Here is a 25,580-nt window from a genome sequence, read left to right as displayed (position 1 = left end):
TGAACCGCAGGGAGGCCAGGCTGCGGGAGGGAGAGCACTGTGTTAGCAAAGAATCACCCTCGCGTTCAGATCTCTGCAAGTGTTCAACAGGAATATAATTGCAAGGGAATAGTCTACAGGGTGCTTGGTTCAATACAGAGGGGGAAAAAAAATACGAAAAATTATTTGCAAGGAAAGGAAAGTTACTTAATCTAAACATGCGGAAAAAAGTTGGCAAATTCCAAATAAGACAACCAAATGGCACTGCATTTCTTTCTGGAAGCAAGCGTGCAGACCAGTAAAACCACTGAAAGCACACATGCAATAAGACTATATCAACAGCAACAATGAGCCTGCGTGGAAAAACAATTTATCTTCACCAAGATTTTTATAATTTCATAAAGAATCTTTATCTTCAAAAAAGCAGGGAATTTACTTGAAATGGATGCAAGAAAACAGATTGAGAAATGAGAAACAAATTAAAATCACAGTGGAAGTGAAAACAAAAAAAATGTAAAAGACATTCAAGATAAGGTTTGTAACAACAGCAGTTCTCTAAACCTTCAGCTCAAACAAAGCAGACAAATTAAAAATAAACAGTAATGTCAGACTAAGGTTCACAAGCCTAAAACCCCCACCCACTACAGCTCCAGTTATGTGCTTGTTATCTTGGTAAACAATCTCCCAGATAAATACGGTGGGTTTTTTTTCCCTGGAAAATAGAAGGGTTTGAGTCAGACTTTTGTTTCCTGTGTTTGTTAAGATTTTCAAACCTTAGAAGTTTTTACCCAGGTTATCGCAGGAAGAAAAAAATACAGAAACCCCATTAGAAAATAAAAGGCTGTGAGAAATGTTTTGCTCGTAAATAATGGTTATTATCTTGCCAAACCCTCAATCATGCAAAAAGTAATGCGTTTAGGTTAAAATGACTGAAACGTATCAATGGCAAGAATGAGTCTGCTCTAAAAGAGTGGCACAGCTCAATTTAATATAAAAATTCTGCTCAAGATGTGCCTTTTGAGTCTCATATTTAGAGTTGTTACGGTGGTGCTTCAGGTGAACAAGGAAGGAGGAAGGATGCCCCCCCGGAGGCGTACGCACGCAGGGAGGGTGGTTTCCACAGTGGAGGTAGCTGGCTGCAGGTGTCAAGGAAGCATTTTTTTTTTCCTTCAGGTAAACGGAGCCATGTTTCAATGCATCCACAAAGTACAGTTCGTAATTTCTTGCAGGCATTTTGGAAAATACAAGGTAAAACCAGGGAAAACGATGCACTTCCCAAGTACATAGGGTACATCTGGATCAAGCAGGAAAAAAACCATTGGTCCGGGATTTTATTTTTTCTTCTCTTAAGTCAAACAGAATGAAACAAACAAAAAAATTGACGTACCACATCGTTACTATCATTTTTACTAGGCAGGCTGCCTCCACTGCCCGGGGTAGCTGGCGTCCCCAGCTTGCTCTCCACCAGCGGTGTTTTGCCAGCACACACTTTACAAGAGGGCTGGGACCACCCAGGCACTCTGGCTTCTCCGCCACCCCAGGATTCAGAAGGCAGAACACCTTCCTGCAGATTCCTCTTCTTGATCTTTTCTCGCAGATCTCATGGGAGAAGAACTGGTCTTTTGGCTAATTATGTACTGTAAAGATTCGTGTAACAGAGGCAGGTCTCAGCTTCTACTGATTTGTGGAAGAGGTTGAGACACTGAGTCTTCTAGGAGTTAGCTACCTGTGAGCAATTTCAACAGGCATCAAGACTTCTGACACAGTTTGATCTTGGCCAGACTGAAATAAATAGGCTAGGCACATCCGACAAGGCTGTTGAGGAACCACCAGCTGTGTAGGGTGTGCAGAGGTCCCCAATACCAGCAGAGGCAATGCGCCTGCTGCCTCTTCTTCAGCCTGCAGGTACATGTATTCCTCTCCTGGTTCTTGGGAAAGGGACATTGCGTTTGGAGTCAAAGCCACGACGGGGTCACTGTGGTGGCAAAAAGCAGGACGAGCACTGCCTGCCATGTGCAATGGGTGCAGGGACATGGTGCTGCCACGGCTTCCGAAGGACACAACGTGCTCATGTCGTGCCCCTCACTGGGAGCACCTGAAGATTTACATTTACTCGCATATGTTTGTTCTTGCACCAGTAGTTCCATTAATTGCTTTTGGGCAAGGTTGTAACAGCAGGAAAATGGGAGCAAGTGTGAATATCTGACTGGGCTACCAGTGCCTGATTTTGGAGCCTCAGTAACAGGCATATGTTGCCATCTCTGTGCAAGATTAAATCCAAACCAGAAAGGCAGTAGCTGGATGTGTGACCTTAGCCACAACTGGAGGAAACATCAGACTCAAGAGGCTCTTGAACAAATGAAGGAGTAACAATGTGTGGCTATATTGGCAGCGAACAAAACCAAAGGAATCAGTTCTCAAATACGTGCATGAGTTTAAAACTAATAATTGCAAAGCTGCTAATGCAGTTCAGTGACAATGGATTGATAAGAAGCTTTTTTACTGAAAGTATGACAGCTGCCAGTGAAACATTTCTTCAGAATGGCAAATATAGTGAGCCAGACACCATCTAGGAAGCCCACGTTTCAGAGCGACTAGAAATGTATTACTAAGCAAGTCACCATGGGTAGAGCTGAGTGAGGAATACATGAAGCAAGCCCTGGCACCCACACCTACTGAAACCAAGAATATAAATGAGCCAGTAAGTATGACCTAGAATATAAAATGATTTTGAAAAGCTTTAGACTTACTCCTGAGGGCTGCTGGTAGTGCCCCAGCTGCTGAAGGCTGTGGGGCACAGCCTGGCTCTCGCTCAGAGGTGGGCTATACACCCGCTGGATAGCCGGAGGTACCGGATCAGGCAGAGATGAGTAGATGACGCTTTGCTGGCTGCTTTGGGAGTCTGAATACACAGTGGACCCCTGGCCACTGTCGAATGTGCTGTCAGCTGAAAGAACAACATTTTTTACTAAAAGCTCAACATCTCCAAATGTTCAAGTAATGATTTTAGAGCAAGGTCAACACTGGTTTATGTCATTAGCATTTTTACTGTCCTAGCTCTTTCCATTATATAAATAAATCATGCAACACAAATGTTATTTTCTACAAAAGGCACATGCTGCTTTGCTTAAGCCAAAACCCATCCCCATGGATTTCTGCGCACGACAATACTTTAGGCACGTGGATATTTCCTTTAAAGGGCATAAGGTTGACACTAAGAATTGCAGATGTTTATAGATTTTGTAGGATGAAAGGAAAGGAAACCCCAATTGTAATGTCCATAGCAGATCATGGAATCTTTTAGTGCTAGATCTCCCAGGGATGCACTGGCTTTAACACCTTTTTTTTATTAGTAGCACTGAAAAGTACAGAATTCCTTATATTCTACACTCTATTAGTTCAGCAATCATAGAATAGAATCATAGAATGTTTTGGGTTGGAAGGGACCCCTAGAAGTCACCTAGTCCAGTCCCCCTGCAGGGAGCAGGGACACTGCTAACTAGATCAGGTTACTCAGAGCCCCGTCCAACCTGGTCTTCAAAGTTTCCAGGGATGGGGCCTCCACCACCTCTCTGGGCAACCTGTTCCAGTGTTTCACCACCCTCTTTGTAAATAATTTCTTCCTTATATCCAGTCTAAACCTACCCTGTTTTAGTTTAAAGCCATTACCCCTTGTCCCGTCACAGCTGGCTCTACTAAAAAGATTTTCCCCATCTTTTCTATAGGCCCCTTTTAGATACTGAAAGGCCACAATCAGGTCTCCCTGCAGCCTTCTCTTCTCCAGGCTGCACAAGCCCAACTCTCTCAGCCTGTCCTCATAGGAGAGGTGCTCCAGCCCTCAGATCATTTTTGTAGCCCTCATCGTTTAGGTTGGAAAAGACCTTTAAGATCATCAAGTTCAAATGATACCTTATTTGAGTATATAGCAATATCTCAAGATGAAGAACAGAAAACAAAACAGTTTGCAGGTTTTCAGATTACTGGAAGTACCAATAATTGAAACTGAATTGAAAACCAATTGAAATTATTATAGGAGTACCATTCAGCGCTGGGTTGGAGTTTCTCATGCAGAGCATTTGCCCAGTTCACCTACAGAACTGCACAGCTATGGGCACTGGGCAAGCATCCTATCTTTTCTCAAATGGAAATAAATCTTTTAACTGTACTGTTGAGCATTACTGATTTAAAAATGGATTTTCGTGACTTTTGAAGCCTGTAAAGTATGGATGACCAGTTCTTCTTGAGCATAAGCTACCATTTTCTCCATTTGAGAAATTAAACGAGACAATCAAGACGGTAGCTGTAAGTACACAAAAGACAAGTAGCTTGTATCAAAGATTTAAACCTCAAAACTGAAAGAAAACTGTAACACAGTTACAAAAAATTGGCTTAAATTACAGTTAAGTTTAAATGCTATTTCTTTTTCCAACACTTTCCATCTTCTCTTTTTTTTCCGTATTCCAAATAAGGTTTTTGCTTATTTGGCTTTTAAGTAACAAATTCTTTTTTAATAGCACCCGAGATGACATTTCTCCTCAGTACTTACAAACTATTCTCCCAACTGTTCTTTTGCAAAATTAAACTCCCCTCTACATTTATTCAGCTCATTTCTAAACAGAGTCAGCATGGCCCTCCTCTAAGGCAGCAGGGATTTCTGCCGCATATATGCTTCCATTTTATTACAAACAATTTTTTAAGATCTGAAAGAAGAAAAAAAAAGTATGACGGTAGAGTGCTGAAATAAAAGCTGTGAGTCAGTCTTAGATTTTTATAGAACAACATGCATTACACACATGAAGTTACTCATTAGCATTTTTACATTTGACCTCAGGTTATTATATGATTTGGTAGAGCAGTGATTTATAGAGGTCTTAGACATCAATAAGAAAATGTTCAAAGACATCTGATAGTGAACTGTCGAATAATACCAAGTATTGGTTAAAAGTTGAGGAGGAATTGGAAATAAACCCAGGGGGGTTATGTTTAGTATAAAATTCTGCCAACTTATGTCCAACAGAACTATGGGAAGCACAGGTAGCCTCATTGTACCACTGGAAACAAAAAGAGCCACGATTACGGTGTTTCTCAAAGGAACAGATAGCATGAAATAAGTATATGATCCAAAAAAATGAAATGAGACCAATTTAGCTTGAGAAAAAAAGCTCTGTAAATACTGCAATATTCCACGTGTTATGCAAATATGGCCATTTCTCATATCTTGTACAGGTTTGTTTTCTTGCAGACGCATGCTTGGTTATTTCAGTATTCAAAGCAGACCTCTGTATAGCAATTTATACAATACCTGAATTAAAGCAGCAGCTGTCTCTTTGCTAAAGATAACGCATCTTTAATTTAAATATGCTTACATAAAAGTCCAGAACAGCACAACAGAAACATTATGATAATAGTTTAGTAGCAAAATATGTACATCAGATTTTATCAGAAAAACTGGCTAGGAAAAAAAAAGAAAGAACTCTCATAAAATTTCAAATCTTCCAAGCTAAAATTATCTGGCAACATTTCCTTCAAGATGTTTAAAAGTATAAATAGAGTAAGATTTCAATACCAGAGCTTGACTCGGTAACAAAGGTTGATTTTAGAGGACAGGGACAAGTTACCTTATGGAAGAAAAAAGGCTACTTCCTCATGCCTTGCAGTTTGCTGGAGTTAAGCCTGATGCTCAGAAATAAAATGAAGAAACAAGCAGCTCCACCAGCAAAGCCAGGCAGTTTCTTATTCAGAGACAGACCAAAATCAGCGCTTGGAATTAAAACAGGAGATGTAAGTCCTCCTGTCTTGAAATAGCCCCGTGATTACTCTTGAACCAGCTCCCAGCTGAATGTAAAGAGCTGACAGATCATTGGCTTGTGGCTACTGGGGCCTGGGCGAACGAGAGCATCCATCCTCTCTAACCTGCTGTAAGGATGATCAAACCACCCCCATGCTCCAAGGCATGGGCTCAGGACAAAACAGAGATCCTGGAGGAACAAGGGAGAGCCCCTGAGCCACGACCTAAGGACCCCACTAATAATTACAGGGGCAACCCACAATGCCCAGTGCTCCCAACATGCATGGCCAAACCACAGCTGGTATTTCTCACAAAACAGGGAAATCTCGAATTCCATCAGAGGTGGATTTTATTTTTTCTGCTGCAGGCCTTTGTACAGCTTCACAAAAAACTTCACGTGAGCCATCAAGAGTAACTCACAAAACTGAAGAAACTGCAGCACTTTGGTTTCAGCAAGGTCTGCTTTTGAATTACTATCTCCACATTACCAATGTAATTTGAAAAAGCCACCAGTCACTCTGACCAGTTTGGTACCAATTCAACTTCCGCAGGCTCTGGTTTCACACAAACTTGGTGTTGGTCCTGCCACCCGGCACAGAAAACATGTATTTTTTGTGTCTTGCAGCACCTCTCCTTGCTTTTCTATTTAAAAATATATTGTTTTCTGCATTTATTGCTACTAAAGGAGGAGCTATCTCTATATAATATAGTTTTTTCTTGAAACTTTATTTCTTTCAAAATCGCTATGGGTCTGAGACACCCATGTTCTTTGAGCTACTGTGCAAAACCTTGCACAGCAGCTGTCTCGCCACTGAGCTCATATTATTGGTGACTTTTACCCTCGGCCACTCACCACCGTGTGCGCACAAAGGCAGAGCAAGACTTACAGGCAACAGACGTGACGCTGGTGGGCAGGTTTTGCTGAAAGGGATGCTGGTCTGCCTCAGGCTCCTCCGACTCCGACAGGACATGGTGACCGGTGTGAGAAAGGTAGGTGACCTGAACCTGCTGTGCATGTGGCGTCTTCAACTTCTCCAGGCATTCTGAGTCCCGACGTTCCTCTGATTGCATTCTAGGCCAAATTCTCTCTCTTCTCCATAGTATTAATGCTACTCTGTCACGTATTGACTTCGCCACTATCTTGAGATCATTTTCATGAAAAAATCCAGAGTCAATCTACAGAGGAGGCACAAATGTATCAAGATTATGCATGCACAGATGTGCATGCACACAAAAGAGGGGAAAAAAAAAAAAATCTTTGACAAATGCTCTTTGAACAATGCAACTGGAGTAAACCACACTACCCTAAATCAGAATTTATTGCCTTAACCTTTCTGGTATACAGCGTTTCCCAAAGTGCTGTGCTTGGTATCACAACAAGTCACGAAGGAAAGATGTTAACAGAATTTCAGCTCAAATTTCGCTTCTCTTAAATGGTGAAGTCAGTCAGTATTGATTGACTCTAATAAAGAAGCAGCCTAGCATTGAGTCAAATGCAGACTGTTGACATTTGACTGAAAAGGGGACCAGGCTTTCTCAGAATTCAACCACTCAACAGATAAAATGGAAATTCATCTTTGTGCTATTTGTTTGCATAATCTCCTACAGCATAGGGTATGAATTTTAGTTTAATAATGACCAGATTTGTCTGCTCTCCGTACATTTTTAACATCCATATTCTACAGATTTGGAAGCACTTACATACATGGAGGAAATCTAGAGGTTTTCCTTCTTTGCTCTTGCCCAAACACGAGGCAGTTCTACAGCTTACACTTTCACTGTTTAAAATTAATAGGCGCAAAGCAGCTTAAAATACAGCTGCAGATGGATATGGGTATTTTCCACTGCCTATGCCCTCAGACCTCACTGACGTTCCTGAACAGATGATGCAGCAACTGCTAACAACAACAGGGAGTTACTCAAGAGAAGAACCACCTGGGTCCAGAGACCGTGTATGGCATTAGCTAACGTGCTCAAAAGATTCTTCACGTAAAAAGCTTAATGGGAAGGCACTGAAAACCTGCCACATTAACAATTTTTTAAACAATACTTATTCCTACATCTCTATGTAGGGAATGGTTAAAATTTAATGACGACATGCTATTTTACAGTACCCACTGGTTGTGAAAGGTAACTTCAGGTTGCAAACCCTCCAGAATGTTTCAAATTCCTTTTGCCCACATTATTTGGACAGGCTGGAACGGCCGACTACTGAAAACCCATCAATAATGATAAATTAATTCCCTGTACTCAAAATCAAAAGGTCTCCTGAATTCTCTTCCACAGCACGTAAAGCAACACAAACTGATGAAATCACATGGCTTTGCTGTCCTACAATTCAGAAGGGCTGGAAAAAGCCATCTAGGAATAAACGTCCCCCTTTGTCCACTCTGCCAACAGCCTCAAGTTTGAAAGCATTTCACATGCAGTCACTTAGATAACTGTTCATGTAAAACACAGGGTTTTAAAATTATTTGGGAAAGGGTATAGTATCACAGTAGTTTGAGAGTGATCCTTTCAAATCTACTTTTCACAAGAATTATTTTCTCTTCAAAACAAAATATCACAACTATGGGCCAAGTAACCTACAGAACTTCAAATTTCCAAATATTTCCATCAATATTTAAAGGCAAAATATGACAGCAAGTAACTGTACCAGAGCAACTTTTAAATGAAATGGGTTCTGTAACAACACGTTGCTCGAGAAATATTGGACCTACTGCAAACGGCAAGAAAACAGGGGAGCCTGCATTTCTCCCACTAAATTTGGAGTCCATGGTGATGAGTCCAATCAGAGTAGGGTGACATTACCAAAATGAGTGCATCCTAAGCAGAACAGGAGTGGTGATGACAACATCATTAAATGGGATTGCTTGGGATTTAGATTATAATAGGAACAGTTCTGCAAGCACAAGAAAATTCAGACCCTTGACTCAGTGCTTACTGATTCTGTGTCTCCATGGTGTTAGAAAACCTAAACAACTGCAGTAAAGACATCATTAAAATACAAGTTCAGGGACCATATAGTGAAACTAGGAACACAAAATAGTTTTTCTAACAAACCCCCACAAGTTTACAAAGATGCAGAAATTCACCAAGTTCAATTTATCTGTTAAAAATCCAAAGCTTATTCCTAACCCTGTGCAGTGGGCTCTAGTTTCCAATTTCTATTCGGGGACTGGGTGGCTGACCACAGAATTCCCTCACCTACATTCCTCCTAAGCAACACCCTCAGAAAAGATGGAAAAAAGTGTTTGGAAGAATTCAGTGCAGAATATTTTCTGATTGAACTTTCAAACTCTTCTAATTTATTTCAAGCTGCTGTCCCAAACAAAACCGTTTCAAACAAATTTAAAGACATTCAACAGCTAACAGAAATTGGCAAAAGTTTTCAAAATATGAAAGTAGGAGAGACCTCTATATGGTCCCTAAGCTTTTTGAAGTGCTATTTCATGCATCTGCTTTCATACTTCGTAAACAGTATTTTTCAGTTATTAGTTCTTCACCGTTTACCCCATTCTAAAAATCAATGCAAACTGCTCAAACCAGACACCTGGGATGGTTTACGTGGGAGTTACTTTACCAGACTCGTTCCTGCTGTCCTCTGAGATTTATGCACTACTTATATATATACATTTTTGTCAGGAGAAGTTTATTTTACCATTTCTTGTGCAACATCATCAGGAGTTTCCTTCTCCAGATCAAAAGTAAACTCAATGGCTCCATTATCTTTGGGTTTTCCTTTCAGTTTCTTAGGATCTTCTACCCAGAGTCTTAAGGCAATAGAGGATTTCCTACCATGGTCTTCTTCTGCAAGTTCCACTCTTACCCCAGTATCTTCAGCGAAAAAGGCATGGCTTAATAAATCTTTAATTTCGTATCTGCAACAGATATAAAGAATATTCAAATACCACAAGTCTTAAGCAATTTCAGAGAGGTTTGTGACAGAAACTGCTGTTAAAGGCGAAAAAGTTTACAGTATGTTTGGTGTTCATCCATGACAGATTTGTTTTCTTAGCAAAAAGACACAGTATGTCCAGCGTTACTGAGGACTGCTGAAGAAATGGTGCTTCCTATTTCACAAAGCTTCGGCGATATTCATACACCACAAGCACGTACAGAAATGCAGATTATAGCTTTGCTCAACTTTTGTGCAGTGTCTGAGCTTAAAGAGTACTAGAAAAGAGGTGCCCTCTAGGCACAGGGTTGAGGTCCCTAAAAACTGTATTTGTGAAAGTTATGAAATACCAAAGAGTAGGCTCACTCATCTAGGAGAGGCCAGCATAAGATTGGGGTTTAAATCCAAAGCTGGAAACAAAGCCCTATTTGTCTCCATATCCGGAGGCTACTGAGTCAATGGAATCTGCTATAACAGCGTGGGGTGAATCTACCATGACGCATTCATGGTCGACCTCCACCATGCTTGATGCTCCATGCAGAACCTCCTGAGTGAGGTTTTTACGGGCAGCTATGCCAGAACGGGCTAGCATAGCGCGAGCTCACATGTCCACAGTGATGCTTTCTGACCTTATTCTTTGAAGCTGAGAGGTTGAGACACACAGTAACGGCATTTATTCAATTATCCTGACATTATATGGCAGGAAATCTGGCAATCATTCATATTTGTATTTCCATTCTGCATTTCCTCCTGCACAGGGGAGACCCAGAGGCCGCAACAGAAGTCTCTGGACAGCTTTGAAATCCGTGCATACACATTACTTAGCACAAAACTTGATTACTTGAAACAAACCTTTCTTCTTTATTTTTGCAAATGCACTCCCCAATTATTTCCTTAATTTCAGGATCAGTAACTTTCTCAAAGCTTGCTGGCTTTATACCCTAGAAGGATAGAGGAAAAACAGTTTAGTCTGAAAAAGAATTACATTTTATCTCTTAATTAAGGACATTTGCCCTACATTTTACAGTCAATTCAACCTTTGGAGTAACTAATACCATAAAGATGTTAGTCTTAATGCAAAACTGAATGGAAGATTTAGGGCCACCATATTTTTAAGTTCAAAATAAGCACAGTAGTTTGTACAGGAACTCAGCCTACACAGGGCAAATCTCCCTTTTTCTTCACTATCCTTTGCAAACCTTACCTTTATATCCTGTGGACTCTGAAGGCAATATTCAAGAAACAGCCAATTTTAAATTTTCAAAGTAACTCTTTTCTGAAATGATGCCTTTTATGTTTTTTGCCTTAACTCTCAAAACACTAGATGAATGAAGGTAATTAGTCATGTTTTTCTTCAGATAGCCAGTTTCAAGAACGAGTTAAAAATACCTTGGAATATTCCGTATTCCTGTTTCCTACAAATATTTTGCTTTTCTATGTCCCAAACACTCTCCCCACACCCTGGCCCCTCCAACAAAGCCTCAAAACCCAACCCAAGCAGGGGAGCAGGCTAACATGCCCAACAGCTCTGTGTTGGTCTTGCATTTCCCCAGCACATTGCTAGAATCTCATCAGGAATGAGTGGCAGAGCAGGTGTCACCTATAAATCAAGTTAAATTGCTGTCAAATGTTATAATTTTTGCTGGGAATAGGGTTGAGTTCTAGAGTTGGAACAGCTTACCTATAAGCACGGCCTTTCAGGTAGAAAACCCAACCGTTCATTGCAGAAGAGAACTTGGAGAAGCAGAATCCGCTTCTCCACACCAGGAGCTTGGGCTCAACATAGGTGCAACAGGAACAGTTTGCATTTCTTTCAGGTTAGGTAGCATTGTTTTAAGAAGATGAAGAGGATTTAAAAGAAACATACACACACTTGTAGGGCAGCCATAGGTCGTTGCTCCCTACTTTCTAATATTTCAGGACCAAGATCCCAACTCAGCATGATCCTCCTCCTCAGGGTTTATAGCCTCTTAATTAAAATAACATATATCTTACCAACATAAAGAGAGACTGTAGGAGAAGTAGTATGCAAGTTCTCAAGCTAAATAATAGCTTATGTATTATGTCATCTTTCCGTGCACAAAATCAAAATATACTTAAAAAAAATAATTGCGGGGAACCCCTGGGCAGTTAACGCACCCATGCAGCTGTGCATTTTCAGAGCCCAGGCTGACAATTTCTTCTGACACCAGGTTGCAGATAGGGGGAAAGGGGTGTTCCGAGAGGAACAGCCGTCATTTCCAGTGAGCTCACCCTACCGCTCTCCTCATCAAATGATGTAGGAGCAACGAACAGATACCCAACATCTATAACGCTGGTAACTCATTCCCTTCGGTCCAACACATCTTCTGTGAATACTTTTCATGTATATATTCAGCTATAGGTGAAAAGAGTGGCAACGCAAGAAGTCATCCTTTTTAGTTGTGACGTTCAGCTTAAATCACACACAAAAAAACTGATTCAGTTTTATAAACACGTAACATCTCTACCTACACGAGATGTATATGGGTGAAAAATTGACAAAATTAGTTTGGGAACAGATTCTGCAGGTACACCCTATTACTTAAGGACCCAAGTATTTTCAATGAAGTCAATAAGCAGGATAAAAAGGAAATATGATTTCCCTTATCTAAAAAACCCAGAATCTGATTAAGCACATAACTGAGTGGGGTTTGGACATTTGACTCCATTCAAATCCTTTTAAAGTTTCACCCTGAAAGAACAGCAAATGATGGATCGTGCACTGGCAGATAAGGAGGCCTAAGTCCTGAAGAGTGGACTTTGGCTCACCTGATGCTGCCTTGGACACAAGAAAAGAAAATACATATTTCAGAAAGTGTCTGCAAGTACTTCACTGAATTTAGTCTTGAATAAATTTTATGGCTGAATTCCAATGAGGGCTGGCACTTCTCTGAGAATTTGTGACTATTCAAGCATCACTTTTATTGTTTTATTAACATTCTAGTGCCGTCCAAGCTTCAGATTCAACTTTAAACTTGGATTTATTGATTTATTTATATCAGGTCAACCACTCCCTTTTTGTCTTTGAACTCAAAAGTGAAATATTTAATTCAAATATTTGGGGGGGGGGGAGGGGAAGAGAGAAAAAAAATAGATGGAGCCAGTCATACAGAAACTCAGCTTCCCACTTTTGCTTAGGCAGAGAGCTGCTGAGATAAAAAATAAAAATTAAAAAAAAAAAAAAAAAATCATTCTTGTGGGAACAAGACAAAATAATCCGTAAATCTGGCTGGCTGGCTGAAGAGAACCTGAACCCAATTAACAGAATTATTTGCTTAAGCAAACCTGAATCTTACTTATGAGATAAGGGTTCAAATTTTGTATATTAGAAAAATGTGTCCGACCAATAGGGAGTGGCTAGGCTACCAAAGCCCAGGCCCCTAAACAAGCAAAACCAAAACACAGCCTGTCAAGAGTGTTTATTAAGAGAGCTCCAAGAACTGAATTAGAAAGGAAAGAAAAAAAAGAAGTACCAAAATACATTTTTAGCATGAATCCCTATACCCTAACACAGCCTAAAGCTAAAGGAGCCTATCATGGCCTCAGATGGGGAGGAGTTTGCAGAAATCTTCCTTAATTTACAACAGGAAGCAATAGGACAAATCTCTACATACTTGAACACTCCAGTTTGCTACCGGAAACCATTGATTTCCATCATAGTGACAGTTAACAGGAGGAATGGGCAATAAAGACCATGATCTGCTATAGCTTAATGCTTACTGAAAAATATCCCACAAATGCATGTCGGTATCAATTTAACCAACAAAAAAAATCCCAAACCTCCAAACCCACCACCCCCTCCCCCCAGCAAAGCAGTTAAGGCAACTCACACCATACTACCCAAAGACCTTTCAGCTACCTAGAGGATTATGTCACTCATGTATTTACATGCTCAAGGGAACCCACTTTTTTATAATTGCAGAGTGCTTCATGGGTATCTTAACACAAACTGAACATGTGAAACACACAAATAGTGTAAGGCATATCACAGTAACTCTCGACTGAATTTTCTGTTCCAGAATTCACAAGCCATCTTTATTTACATGGTTTGACCAGAACTCTGACATGACTGGGATGGAGCAGGGCAGGGCACATTGGGCATCTAGAAATTAGGTTTGCCTGAAAATGGTCCTTTTGACAGATCCCTGATGACTGACCCCTATTTTTGAGCTTACAGATTGCTTCCACAAAAAAAAATAATAAATAGCAACTCCTCCAACCTTTCAACATCTTTTGAAGGAAGACTGACTCCTCTCCAAACATCTATTGTATTAACACACTGAACAGCTAAGCTATGAATAGATGACTAAAACAAACAAGGACAAAATATGCTCAGTGAAGTACTGCACAGGACTGCTTTGCCAAAGTGTTTGCTCAATGCCCATACACTTTTGCTCCTTACTCTTCAGCAAAATCTCCCAGGCTGTAATGCTGTAAGCCCTCCCTACAGCACTGTGCCCACTTCTAAGCCTCCTGACAACAAAGGGGGTTTATGCAAAGCACAGATTCCTATTTGCAAGCAAAGGACTCCTCTCATTCATTTATACAAAAGCCATCCGTCTTTCCTGAGCGTGCCCAAGGAAACACGGCACCAAAATTCAAAGTATATTAGCTAAGGAATTATCCATGACAGTTTGGAAACTGTACAGCCGTCTCGTAAACAAAAGTAAATTCAACACCACTGCATCTGAAATGCAGGGCTAACTGGTTGACATAAGGTACACGACGATATTTTCACACAAATTCTTTAAATGCTTATATATATATGAAAATATGTGGGGTTTTATATATATATATATATATATATATATACACACACACACACACACATATATGTTTATAAAATACAAGAGCAAAATGAGAGAAGATCGAATAAAGTCCCTTTTGAGAATGTCTCTGTCTTGAACAGGATGATTTCCTTCAAATCCCTCACCACTTAGCCTCCTTCACCTTCTTTCTGAAGTGTTCAGATTTGAAATACATTGCACTCCAGTATATGATATTTGAGTCTACAGGAAGGCACGTATAGGGCATTAAAATTTTCACCTTTATGTTGGGGGCAAAAACATGCAGCTCCATTTTCAGAGGTCTAAAAGTAGCCGCTTGCCATGTTTCCCTCAGCAGAGCACTGTTGAAAGAGTAACACGCAAGATGCACAGCGTATGCCAGCCAAGTCAACATTAAGTCTGACCCATGTCAGGCAGTAATTCTTCTACAGGCTTTCCTTCCACCTAGGAGGTGCCCTCCCAGATACAGCCTACCGTGAACTAAAATGCCACCTTCTACCTGAAAGTAGTCTCTGTCTAAAAACCAAATTTTCTTCCAAAAAAGCAGACACCATGTTTCCCACTGAAGTTCCACCCTACCACACACTCTCCAAAGCCAATAAAGCAGAGAAGTTCTTAATTTTGTCAGGATTTTGTTCCGCGACATTAAGCAGCGAGTATGCAATCACTGTATGCAATTATAAACTCATCTCTATTTCACTCCAAAATGGTACTCAGTCCTAATGCTAATCTAAGAAGATCATCTGCAGGTCTAAGACATCTGAAACACACAAAAAGTCAACACAATGGCATTCATAACATTATTTGTCTGTTGTTGCTGTACTACAGCTATGGAATTTACCTTTATGAGCAACGCAGAATATAGCCTGTGAATGCCAAGAAAACATTCAATACATTTATGAAATGGAACAATATGGAAACTTAAAATGTGAAACCGAACACTGTAAATGTGCAGCACAGGTTTAAAGCACAGGTTTGTGCTGCTAAACCCAAGGAGGCTGCTGTGAAGCGCTGGCACATATAGCTGGTCTGCTGTGCTTTCTGCAGCCTACCATTAAGAAAAACATTGGACTGGAGCTGCATGGGAAGGTCACCAACTCCGACGTTTCACCACTTCATGTGCCTATTGTCTACATCAAAATCACTTGGCAGAATGATTAAACACAAAAAAAATCTGACTAAGAAAAACCACCAAGTTATGCATGAAAAATGAGATTATGGCATCGGAATGAAGGGCACTGAAAATATGCTGACGAGCAAATCACTTCCAAGTTAACTACAGTGAATGTGGCTTGGATCTGTTACTTGAAAAATACGTATTTTAACATAATGTAAATATGTTACATAGCCACTTTTTTAGTGTTTACACGCCAGCATTGAGGCTGGAAGGGTAGAGGGAAGTGACAAGCCATAACAAGCATGTCTAACCTGGCAAAGAAGCGAGCGAGCCACCTGTACATCTGGAAACGGCTTGGGAAAGGACCGCCACTTTATCCTGGGCTATTATATGCATAGTTACACATATGTAAAACAAGGAGTGGAAGACTAAAGCAGCAATTAAGGGATGAGAATATGGTCAGTTAGAGTAAAGGGTCACTGAAATAAGTATAACGCTATGGACGTGCATAATGCGTAATATCTTAACACAAAATAGTAATGCCTCAGAAAGGCAATGTTTCTATTTTCTATATCAACAAGGACTACCAATGTACGTGGCTTGAACAGCTACAATTTCAGATATCTCTAACATCCTATTAAGCAGGCAAAGGGTTTGATAGAGCTTTCAGACACAGAATAGAAACAACTGAAAAAGCTATTATAATGGCGAACATAAGCCATACAGACTGTGCTGGGCTGGCAAGGGAGTGTGCATCCCAGTGCAATCCAAAGTAAGGCTAGAGGCAGTCTGAACAGCAAGGTGGGTCTTGTACCTGCACTAGCAAGCAATCGCTCACTCGATGCAAACACTAGCAAGCAATTCCAGCACCTGTAGGTGCTACTGGCACCTCCAGTGGTTGCCACTGCGATACTGAGCCCAAGGCAGAAGTCAGTTATTTTATATTTTTAAAATGAAAGCATCAGAAAACTAGACAGCAATCACATTTTTACATTATGCTGACCCTCAATTTAAAAGACTGAAAATAGCGTTTACATTTCTGGTGCAAAAAACCATTTTCATCAAAAATGAATTAGATTTCTCACTGACAAGCTGAAATACGTGACAGCGTCCAGGAGCGCTGCATCATTGATCCCCTCCACCTGAGGTGGTCACAGCCACTTTCTGCTCTAGTGAGAACCCCAAACCTCAGCTCACACTAGGAAGAAAACAGTGTAATTCAACCTCTTGGCTTTAGTCTGTGCTCCATTTCTATACTATATTTCAGCCTGGTAAAACCCAACAGTAGCAACAGCTATTATATGACCAACCCTAACTCGTCATGGAAAGTGATTTTAAAGATTTTTCATCTGTACATCATCACCGCCCACTGAGCCAGACCCCGCCATTAGGTGACTCAGGACAAGGTGGGGGGACCCCACACCCCCAGTGCCTAACACCTCAAGAGCAGCATCTCCCCTTAGCCGGCGCGGTGATGGCTGAGCCACTCACATGGATTGAAGCAGGGTCCCTTGCTGTCGCCAGCTCTTCCACAGATGCAGCTCCTCTAAAGAAGCTGCTGAGCTGCCAGAGAGGTTCCTTCTGGGACTGGGGATCTCCCCAGGGCGACTGCTGCTCCCCTTGCACCCCTGGCAAGAGGTCCACCCCCTGCTCCTCCTCCCTGTCTGACAGTTCATGCTGCTCATGGCATTGACAGGGCTTTTTCCCTCTCCACAGGGAGCTGGTTAACCCTTTCCTTGGAATGACAGCAATACCAACTTTTCCATCTAAGGAATCCCAGTGCCTTTGCTCCCACAGCTACTGCCCCGAGTTTGGCTGGCAACAGCAGCAAGCAAGCCACACCCTCCATGTCTGCACCTGATGCTTTCTGCCTCGGCTTTCCCTGCTAGACAGCTCTATTTCAGAAATACCCCCTGCGAGTAATAAAGCAATCTTTCAGCAGCTCTGCCATCACTTGCTCTTCACAATAAGTACTGTTTTCCACCTCTCTAAATTTGCTAGTGTAAGACCAGTTTTACAGAGTTATAATAATTTACCATATAACCCTCAGCTATGTAAAGGTTATTGCCACAGAAAATCAGTTGGCTCAGGCTTTCATCAGCGTTTAAAAAAAATGACTACTTAAGTCTGCAAATTGAAATATAACATCTAATTAGGAATCCTCTGATTAATCATTATTCTTTGCCATCTTGGATGTTGCTTTGATAAATGAAGCTTAGGAGTCTTACAAAGTCTTAACTATCAATATTCCAGATGGCCAAGAGTGGTACAGAGTTTCTCTGGGTGTGTGGAGCAATATCTATATTATTTGTGGCTCTAAATGCACACACACACCCCAAGGTCGCCTTAACATCAGCTCACCATGATGGCAGCTCCACAACCAAATGAGGCATGCTACTCACGCAACCCCTGTCCCGGGCAGCAGGTTCTCATGAACGCCATTCGGTACCTAGGGCTACGAGACCGCTATCACAATCAGGAGATGAGGCCCCAGAGCCTAAAATTAGAAGAGACTCCTGTTGTCACCCTGTGAAGCTTTAGAGCCCAAGGAGGTGTCTCCTAAGCTACCTACAAAGACAGCATTTAGAGCACATCCAAAGGACTATGTATCTAAGTGAAGCCAACAAGCCGTTGTGCCAAATGAAATAAAGTTTTCCTCATAAGGGAGGAGCGAATGGAATAACAGTGTGATAAAGCACCACAGAATAACGATGGGGAACAAGTGCCCATCCTCATAAGGATTCAGGCAAGCAACTCCACTGAACCAAACCTATTTTACTTATTTGCAAAGACATAGCACGCATTTCCAGCCAGCCCATGGCGCAGAGCGCAACAGCCTGCAGTCACTAACCCGGCAGAGCCATCTCTGCACACACTCCCTTCCCTACTGCGCCATAGGGAGCCGCTCCAGCCACAGCGATGAAGCTTAACTGCACTGCTGAGCAGCTTCTGATGCCTTTTTTTTATTTTTATAAATTATTTCTGCAGGGTTGCAGTCCATTGGGAAAGATTCAGCTTTACCAAGCTACAAACAGCAGCTTGCAACAGTTTACACAAAACCAGGATAAAGCTGCTTCCCCTCTGTAGACATGTTCTCCTGCTTTCAGAAAGTCATGGCATCTCTCTCATGTCCAGCAGGGAAATCCTCCTGTGTCCTATGATAAGGACTTCAGCTTTTAAACACTCCTGAACCGTTTGCATCCTCCCTCTCCCACCCAGTTAGCATTGTCACAGCTGGTTAGCACAGCAATCTACGATGAGAACACCAACTTCCTGGCATCCCAATCTTCAGTGGTGGGAAAAGACAGATATTGAACAGCACAAACTATATCTATAAAAATTAAATTGCACATAAACCCATCATCTGGTGCACACGAGTGTTTGGGTGTCTGATGGAACCACCTCTAAATCCAGTGTGAGAGATTAGCATACAGCAAATCAGAAAATGCAATTTTGACCTTGAGGAGGGTTTGCACACTGCAGGATTTCACAGAACCATATGTGTGCTGGCCCGATTCACTAAACCTCTTGGAGAAGGCAAGTGGTCTCAAGTACCTTTCAAAATCAACCAGTTATTACCAAGTTTCATTTGGCAAGATTTTTGCTCCTAACAAGCAGCTGGAGGAGAGGAATACAAACCCATTTTGGGTCTACACTTCTGGAGACTGAGAGATGGATCCGATCAATGTATCTACTACGTAAGCCTAACTACTCTTACTGCTCCTTCTAAGTGGCCAAAGAAATAAAAGCAACCTTATCTGTAGCTAATCTTTGCAAATTTTAGTGCAGCCTTCTTCCAAGGATTCACACCCCAAGTGTGCAGGCTGCGTCTTTTGGTAATGCACGAGAGCCAAACCACACAGCTCACGATCTGCTTTTGTAGCAACCAGACAGAAAAGAAATACCTGGGAAAGTCTTTGACAAACCAGTCGGCTTAACATAATCTATCCTGAAAAAACCCCCTCCTGTAATTCTCAGTTTCACTAAACAAAGTAGAACAGAATATAACCACAGCTGCCAAAGCCTTTGGCAAGTCTCGTTTCTCTGCAGTCAGTGATTTGCAATCTGATAGCATCTTACAGACTCAAGAGTTTTTTCAGATATTTGCAGTACAGCTCACGTAGATAAATACATTTATCAGCTGGGGGTGAGAATGTTGGAGAGGATATTTTATTCAGTATAGAGATCGTTTTAGACTGACTTCTCCAGCCTAACCTCACCTGAAAATGCAGCAAACCCATTTCCACAGTTCCCATCTGGGGATTACCAGACCTTGCAGAGCTCCAAAGCGCAGATACAAAGCTCCTCCGGCTGACTAGAACTAAATATTGCTATCTTTTCCCTTTTATATCTTCAGGTAACCTGTCACTCACACAAACAGAGAGAATCTGTGCTGGAAGCCTGAATCAAACCATCCTCCACCATATAAATAAGTGTTTAGGCAGTAACCTAAAAGTTAGTCCTTTCAGCTTTGTGGGAAACTTGACTGAGCCTGAGAAGTCCCCATTTAGGAGGCAGGACTAGAGCAAAGACTTTTCCCTGCTTGTTCTTCCCAAGTTTTATGTATTTTTGGCTGATGGAGACAAATCAGTAACAAAGATTACTGAAAATATCTCATGCAGCTGCAGTGCCATCAAACACAATCCAACCACCAAGTTGCAAGCTTATAAATAAACCTGCAGCAGGTTTGCATAACCCAGAGCTCAGATAACTTAACTTCCACAACATGCTACACATTCCACAGTACTGTCACCTCATCGAAATACATTTTTAAACCTTCAAATTACAAAATCCCAGTAACAAATGAAGGACGGTTACTCACACAGGTTACTTTCCGGTAAATTTGAGCAGCATTCTGGCATTCTGAGTAAGGGTATTCTGAGGTAGCCATTTCCAACATGCACATTCCAAAAGCATAGACATCCACAGATTCATCGTAGTGTTCCTCATACATTTCCGGGGCCATGAATTCTGGTGTTCCTACACAGACATGCACAAAAAGAATGTTAATTTTTTATACAGTCTAAATGACTTTAACCACTATCTGCTTCACCTATTAAGTGTGCCCCTTATAGCCGCATAAGGGTGCATACAAGATCATTTCAAAAGACGGAAGTAACTAGGATAAGCTCAAGCATCCTCCAGGGAAGAAACCCAAAGTCAGCACGCACGCTTACATATCCATGGCTCGCCGGTAATAATATGAGGCAGGGGAGAGGGAAAAAAAAAAGAAAGAAAAAGAAAAAAGAAGTATCTTAAGGGTGGAAGTCACAAGGATGGAGCCAGACTCTTTGCAGTGGTGTCCAGCGACAGGACAAGGGGCAATGTGTAAAAACTGAAACATAAGAGGTTTCAGTTGAATATGAGGAAAAACTTTACTCTGAGGGTGACAGAGCACTGGCACAGGCTGCCCAGGGGGGTTGTGGAGTCTCCTTCTCTGGAGATACTCGACCCCGCCTGGACGATGTCCTGTGCACCCTGCTCTAGGAGAACCTGCTTTAGCAGGGGGGTTGGACTAGATGATCTCCCAAGGTCCCTTCCAACCCTTGCGATTCTGTGATATCAAAATTTCAAAAATGAACAAGAGAATGAGATACGGCACATTGCCTGACCATACTTGAAGCCATGAAATCGTTTCTTTTTTCCAGGTGGAGAGAGGATACGTACAGGCTCATGGAGGCAAAAAGAAGAAACAAGAACCTTCACTCTTGTTTTTATCAATGCAAATTTGCATTTCTTTTTCCTCCAGAGATACAGAGCAACCACCTGGCAGACAGACAGCACTTTGAAAGCAAGTACTATCACATATCACCTACAAAGTCATGCACAAAACATTAAACATAATTCTGTCACTGGTTTAGTGGGACAAATCAATGAGGCTACTCACAGAATAAGGTCCTACACAAGGGGGATTAGGGTGTCAGAGATCTGACGCAACTGGGCAAATATGAAGTGAAGCACTGTACTTACTGCTTCATACTGGCAAGTTGCAGCTTTGTGACAAGTGGTGACTTACAATGCCTGCAACTTTGCACAGCAAACTACTCTGAAAAGTGTGGTCTTCATAAAGCAAAAGGGAAAAACATTAACACTTATGTGATTTATTCCAGGAACTGTGCCTTATAACGTAGTTTATGCTTAGGAGTCAAGACTAATTTATTTCCTTTTTACATTTAGACAAGATGAAGGAAGAGAGATCAATGCAGTCGCGTGTTGTGGGAGAGGAGCAATGAGCCGTCAGCACTGGGACGCCAAAAGGATTACGGGAGGTCTGGGACCACGTAAAGGACGTGGACAAACTCTGCCCATCCAGCCCAGCAGCAGCTTCCCCAGCACCCAAACTGCCCCCGAGCCCCGCCGCAGCCTGGCGGGCCCACTAGTTTTTTGTTATGACATCTCTCCATCAGCAGCAAAAACATAACTGTCATTAAAGTAACATACTCTGGGAAAAAATAGTGCTCGTGGATGTTTGGGGACTTGACATAAACTTTTTTTTTTTAATGGTAACATAAACAATGGCTCTCAAAATTAGGGTCTCTCTGTAAAAACCTCTGCTTTTGCACATTTTCTGAAGTAGACGTGGCCTAACTCACAAAACAGGTCTCAGCAGGAGCATTTCTGTAAAATCCATTTTGCAAAATTCAGAATCAATCTCTCCCCTTGTTTACGTTCCTTCCACCTCAAAGCTACTCATTCTTTCAGCTTTTGTGAATCAGCTGGACCCATGTCATGAAAGCTTAACTAAAAATAAAAAAACCCAAACCCTAAGGTTTTTCTCCCAGCTGCCACAGAGGCAGTGGCTGCTGCTCTGAACCAGTTAACAACTGCCATACAGAACGTTTTTTGGAACTGCTGCTGCATTTTAGAAGGAACAAGACTCAGAGGCAGGAGTGAATCTCATGAATTATGGAGCATTCAAAGCAAAGCTGAAAAAGTGATAGCGATAGTCTAAAAAAGCAAAGGAAATTCTTGACACCGTTCCAGAATAGCATGAAAATGACATTTTCCCCCCATCCCTTGGGGGTGGGAAGGAATACATACGAGTATGCTTAAACAAAACAGACCACCTAAATGCAAAGCTGCTCAGGATCTATTCAGCTCCTCTTGGCAGACAGAGTTTTGCCCTGGCTTGGCTCCCTGCAGAGATACACTGCAAGGTCAGCTGAGCATCAGCAATGGCACGAACACAGCAAGGGAAAAATTGGACCTCAGCCACGCTGACTTCATGCCGTTCAGACTGCTGTAAAATTGCAGCTACTAATATTCCTTTAGATCTACTACACCTACGGAGGGGGCAGAACTGCTCATCTCACCAGGGCTTCCAAGCCTTCTGAATTCGTTCCATGGGGCAGCGCTACTCATGAAAAAGATAAGCTCGGTTATATTGCCAAAACCAACACAGACACCTCGCCAGCAACCTGCAGCCCTTTTCAATACTGAATTTCTTTTAGACATGAGCGTGCTTTGATGGTGCTGCAGTAACAACTGATTTTATCAAAACTTGTCTTGGTATTACTGATATTATTCCCAGTATTGGTATTTTTCCATTATGTCTCATGGAAAATTGTTAAGACTGCAAAAAAATTATGTGAATAAATACTGACCCTCAACAGAAAAAACCCACCAGTTATTAGAGGTTAAAAACTAGAGCAACTTAACAGATATAAACCAACAGGATTTCACTAAAATCAACAAGGTTAAGCAGACCCGCAGTAGCCAAGCACATATTCAAAATTTCTATCACTTTGACTTCAGCAATACTGGGCTCCCTGAGCATTAAGGTTTGTACTTTTGTACAAATAACTGTAAAGGATTATAATATCTGAAAAATTGAGATGTTAAATAATTAAGTAACTACTGCTTGAAAGATAGGATGTTATTTTCATATATAGTAAGGGAACAGTGGTTTGTCACTATCAGTTTGCTAACTCTAATGACCTAGAATCTAATTTCCATTTATACTGTAAGCTGAAATATGATTATGTGCATAATAACTTTCCCCACTTTCAGCATCAATATCTCGGGAATTTGCAGCTTCCTAGAGCCATCACCTACAGATCTGAATAAGGGAGATTTGCTATGGAAGCCTGGTAAAAACCACAAAATGTCTGACAATTCAGGAAAGCATTACATTTACACAGAAAACATTAAACTTAACTTTTGCAAGGAAATGATGTCCTTTGACAGCCATTCAGAAAACGTCCTCCCGGTTCAAGCAAACCCAAGTTCTAACACTCCTCAAAGGGCACCATCTAAGGGCATCAGCTATTGCATATACTAGCAGAAATTTCTCTTAATTTCATACCTACTGATTTTTGATAATTTGCAGACATTGTTTCAGCAGAACTCTGCCAGGACAGTGTTGAGGCAGGGACGAGCTCTGCAGTTGCCTGCAGAAGCAGCCTGTTCTGCTGATGCCCTGCTATATGGGGATAAGGTGTTCCAGCCAGAGCAGCTCCCCTGCGACCTTCTCTGTAAAGGAGAGAAGCCAGCTCCCCAGGGCACCACTGTCTCTCCCTTCAGCAAAAGCAACCGTCCCTATCCCAGCATCGCTGGAAGCAGATGACTTCCTGGGGGCTCTCCCAAGCTTTTGCAGCACTCCCTCGCTTGGGAGAGAGCAGGGCATCCTTTCTCTTCCCTCTCCTCTCTCTTTTCTTCTCCTCCCCCAGCAGGCACTGAGCCTGTCCTCAGGAGGACGATGCACACAGGCTACTGAGAACCCTTGCTGCTCCTTTTGGCAGAGAGAGGAGAAGGATTTGTGGATACCAAGTAGTATCCCAATTAAAAAGCAAACAAAAAAAGTGTTTAACCGTTGTGACACAGAAGAAAGGAGAAGAGGCAGTCACGATACCATTTCCTACTGATTGAGACTTTTTATAGTGGTTTAAAGGGAACAGTCACAAAACCACTTTAATCTCTACTACCAACCTACAAGTGAAAAAACTACTAATGCAGAACGTGAAAAAAGATATTAAAAAGACAGCCGCCACACCAACAGAAGGAAGCCAAGGAGAACAGGAGGATTACCTATTACACTTTTGGCAAACGAAGCTCTCTTGAGGGTTGCCAGACCCAAGTCTCCTATTTTCACAGATCCAGTTGGTCCAGTAATAAAAATATTGTCACATTTTAAGTCTCTGTGAATTATTGGTGGAGTTCTTGTGTGCAAGAAAAGAAGACCCTTCAGGATTTGCCGGCACCAACTACGCAGGACTTTTGGTTTCATCACTTTAAACCTCTTCAGATACCTAGAGCACAAACACACACGGAAGTGGGGATAAAGGAAATGAAGCGTTACTAGAGAATCTAGGGGCTTTAACAGCTGACACTCCATTCTGGATAAAAGCCCCTTATTAAATGCCATAATAGCAGCTCAGAAATATCACAAGATGGAAAGAAATAGATCTTTTCAAAGGAGGAATTAGAGCATTCATTTTTAGGGAGGAAGATAATAAGCATTTTTGGTGCAAATACAACCAAATATTTGCAAGTTAATAGTACAGCAATTCATTTCATGCAGGGAAGAGCTTTAGAATATGGTTCGTATATTCAAATCAGAAGAATACTGAAGTTTAATTTTAACCACGAGACTTTGACCTCTGTACTATGCGCCTGTATTTTTGCCATTTACCTAAAACACTGGTTGGGAGGGTACATTTTGGAAAAATGTAAAACCTGCTAACGCATCAGCATAGCAGCACACTGGATATATGCATTGACGAGTACTGCTCCCATTGGGGCTGAAAATCTGTTCCAGAATTCATGCCAACTGTTTTATATCAACCTTAACAAGACTGTCAGTACCAAAAAGCTATTAATTAATATTGTTTAGTAGATAACCTAGGGCACCTTCTTCAAAAAGAGATTCCACCAGCCTAGTGCCAGTCTATCTGAATTTTCTAACAAAACATGCAAATACAAGCACAAAAGCACTCACAAAAACACACCCTGACAAATTAAAACGTCATGGGCAGAAGATGAAACACGCCA

At 41.5% G+C, this 25,580-nt stretch overlaps 1 protein-coding gene across 1 annotated transcript in view; it reads right to left on the bottom strand.

The window, feature by feature from the left end:
- WNK2 (WNK lysine deficient protein kinase 2) overlaps positions 1–25,580 on the bottom strand; it is a gene marked incomplete at its 5' end in the record, with an annotated part of 112,942 nt that overhangs the window by 45,900 nt on the left and 41,462 nt on the right. The window contains 7 exon segments of the mRNA XM_035903317.1: positions 1,367–1,578; positions 2,726–2,926; positions 6,655–6,943; positions 9,429–9,648; positions 10,518–10,606; positions 20,413–20,570; positions 24,618–24,838. Of these exon segments, the coding sequence (XP_035759210.1) occupies positions 1,367–1,578; positions 2,726–2,926; positions 6,655–6,943; positions 9,429–9,648; positions 10,518–10,606; positions 20,413–20,570; positions 24,618–24,838 (1,390 nt within the window).

This window comes from Egretta garzetta, unplaced genomic scaffold (genome assembly GCF_000687185.1).
Source record: "Egretta garzetta isolate BGI_Z169 unplaced genomic scaffold, ASM68718v1 scaffold451, whole genome shotgun sequence".
NCBI lineage: Eukaryota > Metazoa > Chordata > Aves > Pelecaniformes > Ardeidae > Egretta > Egretta garzetta.
The sequence above is the reverse complement of the archived record's forward strand: the minus strand, read 5'-3'. Positions and strand labels throughout refer to the sequence as shown.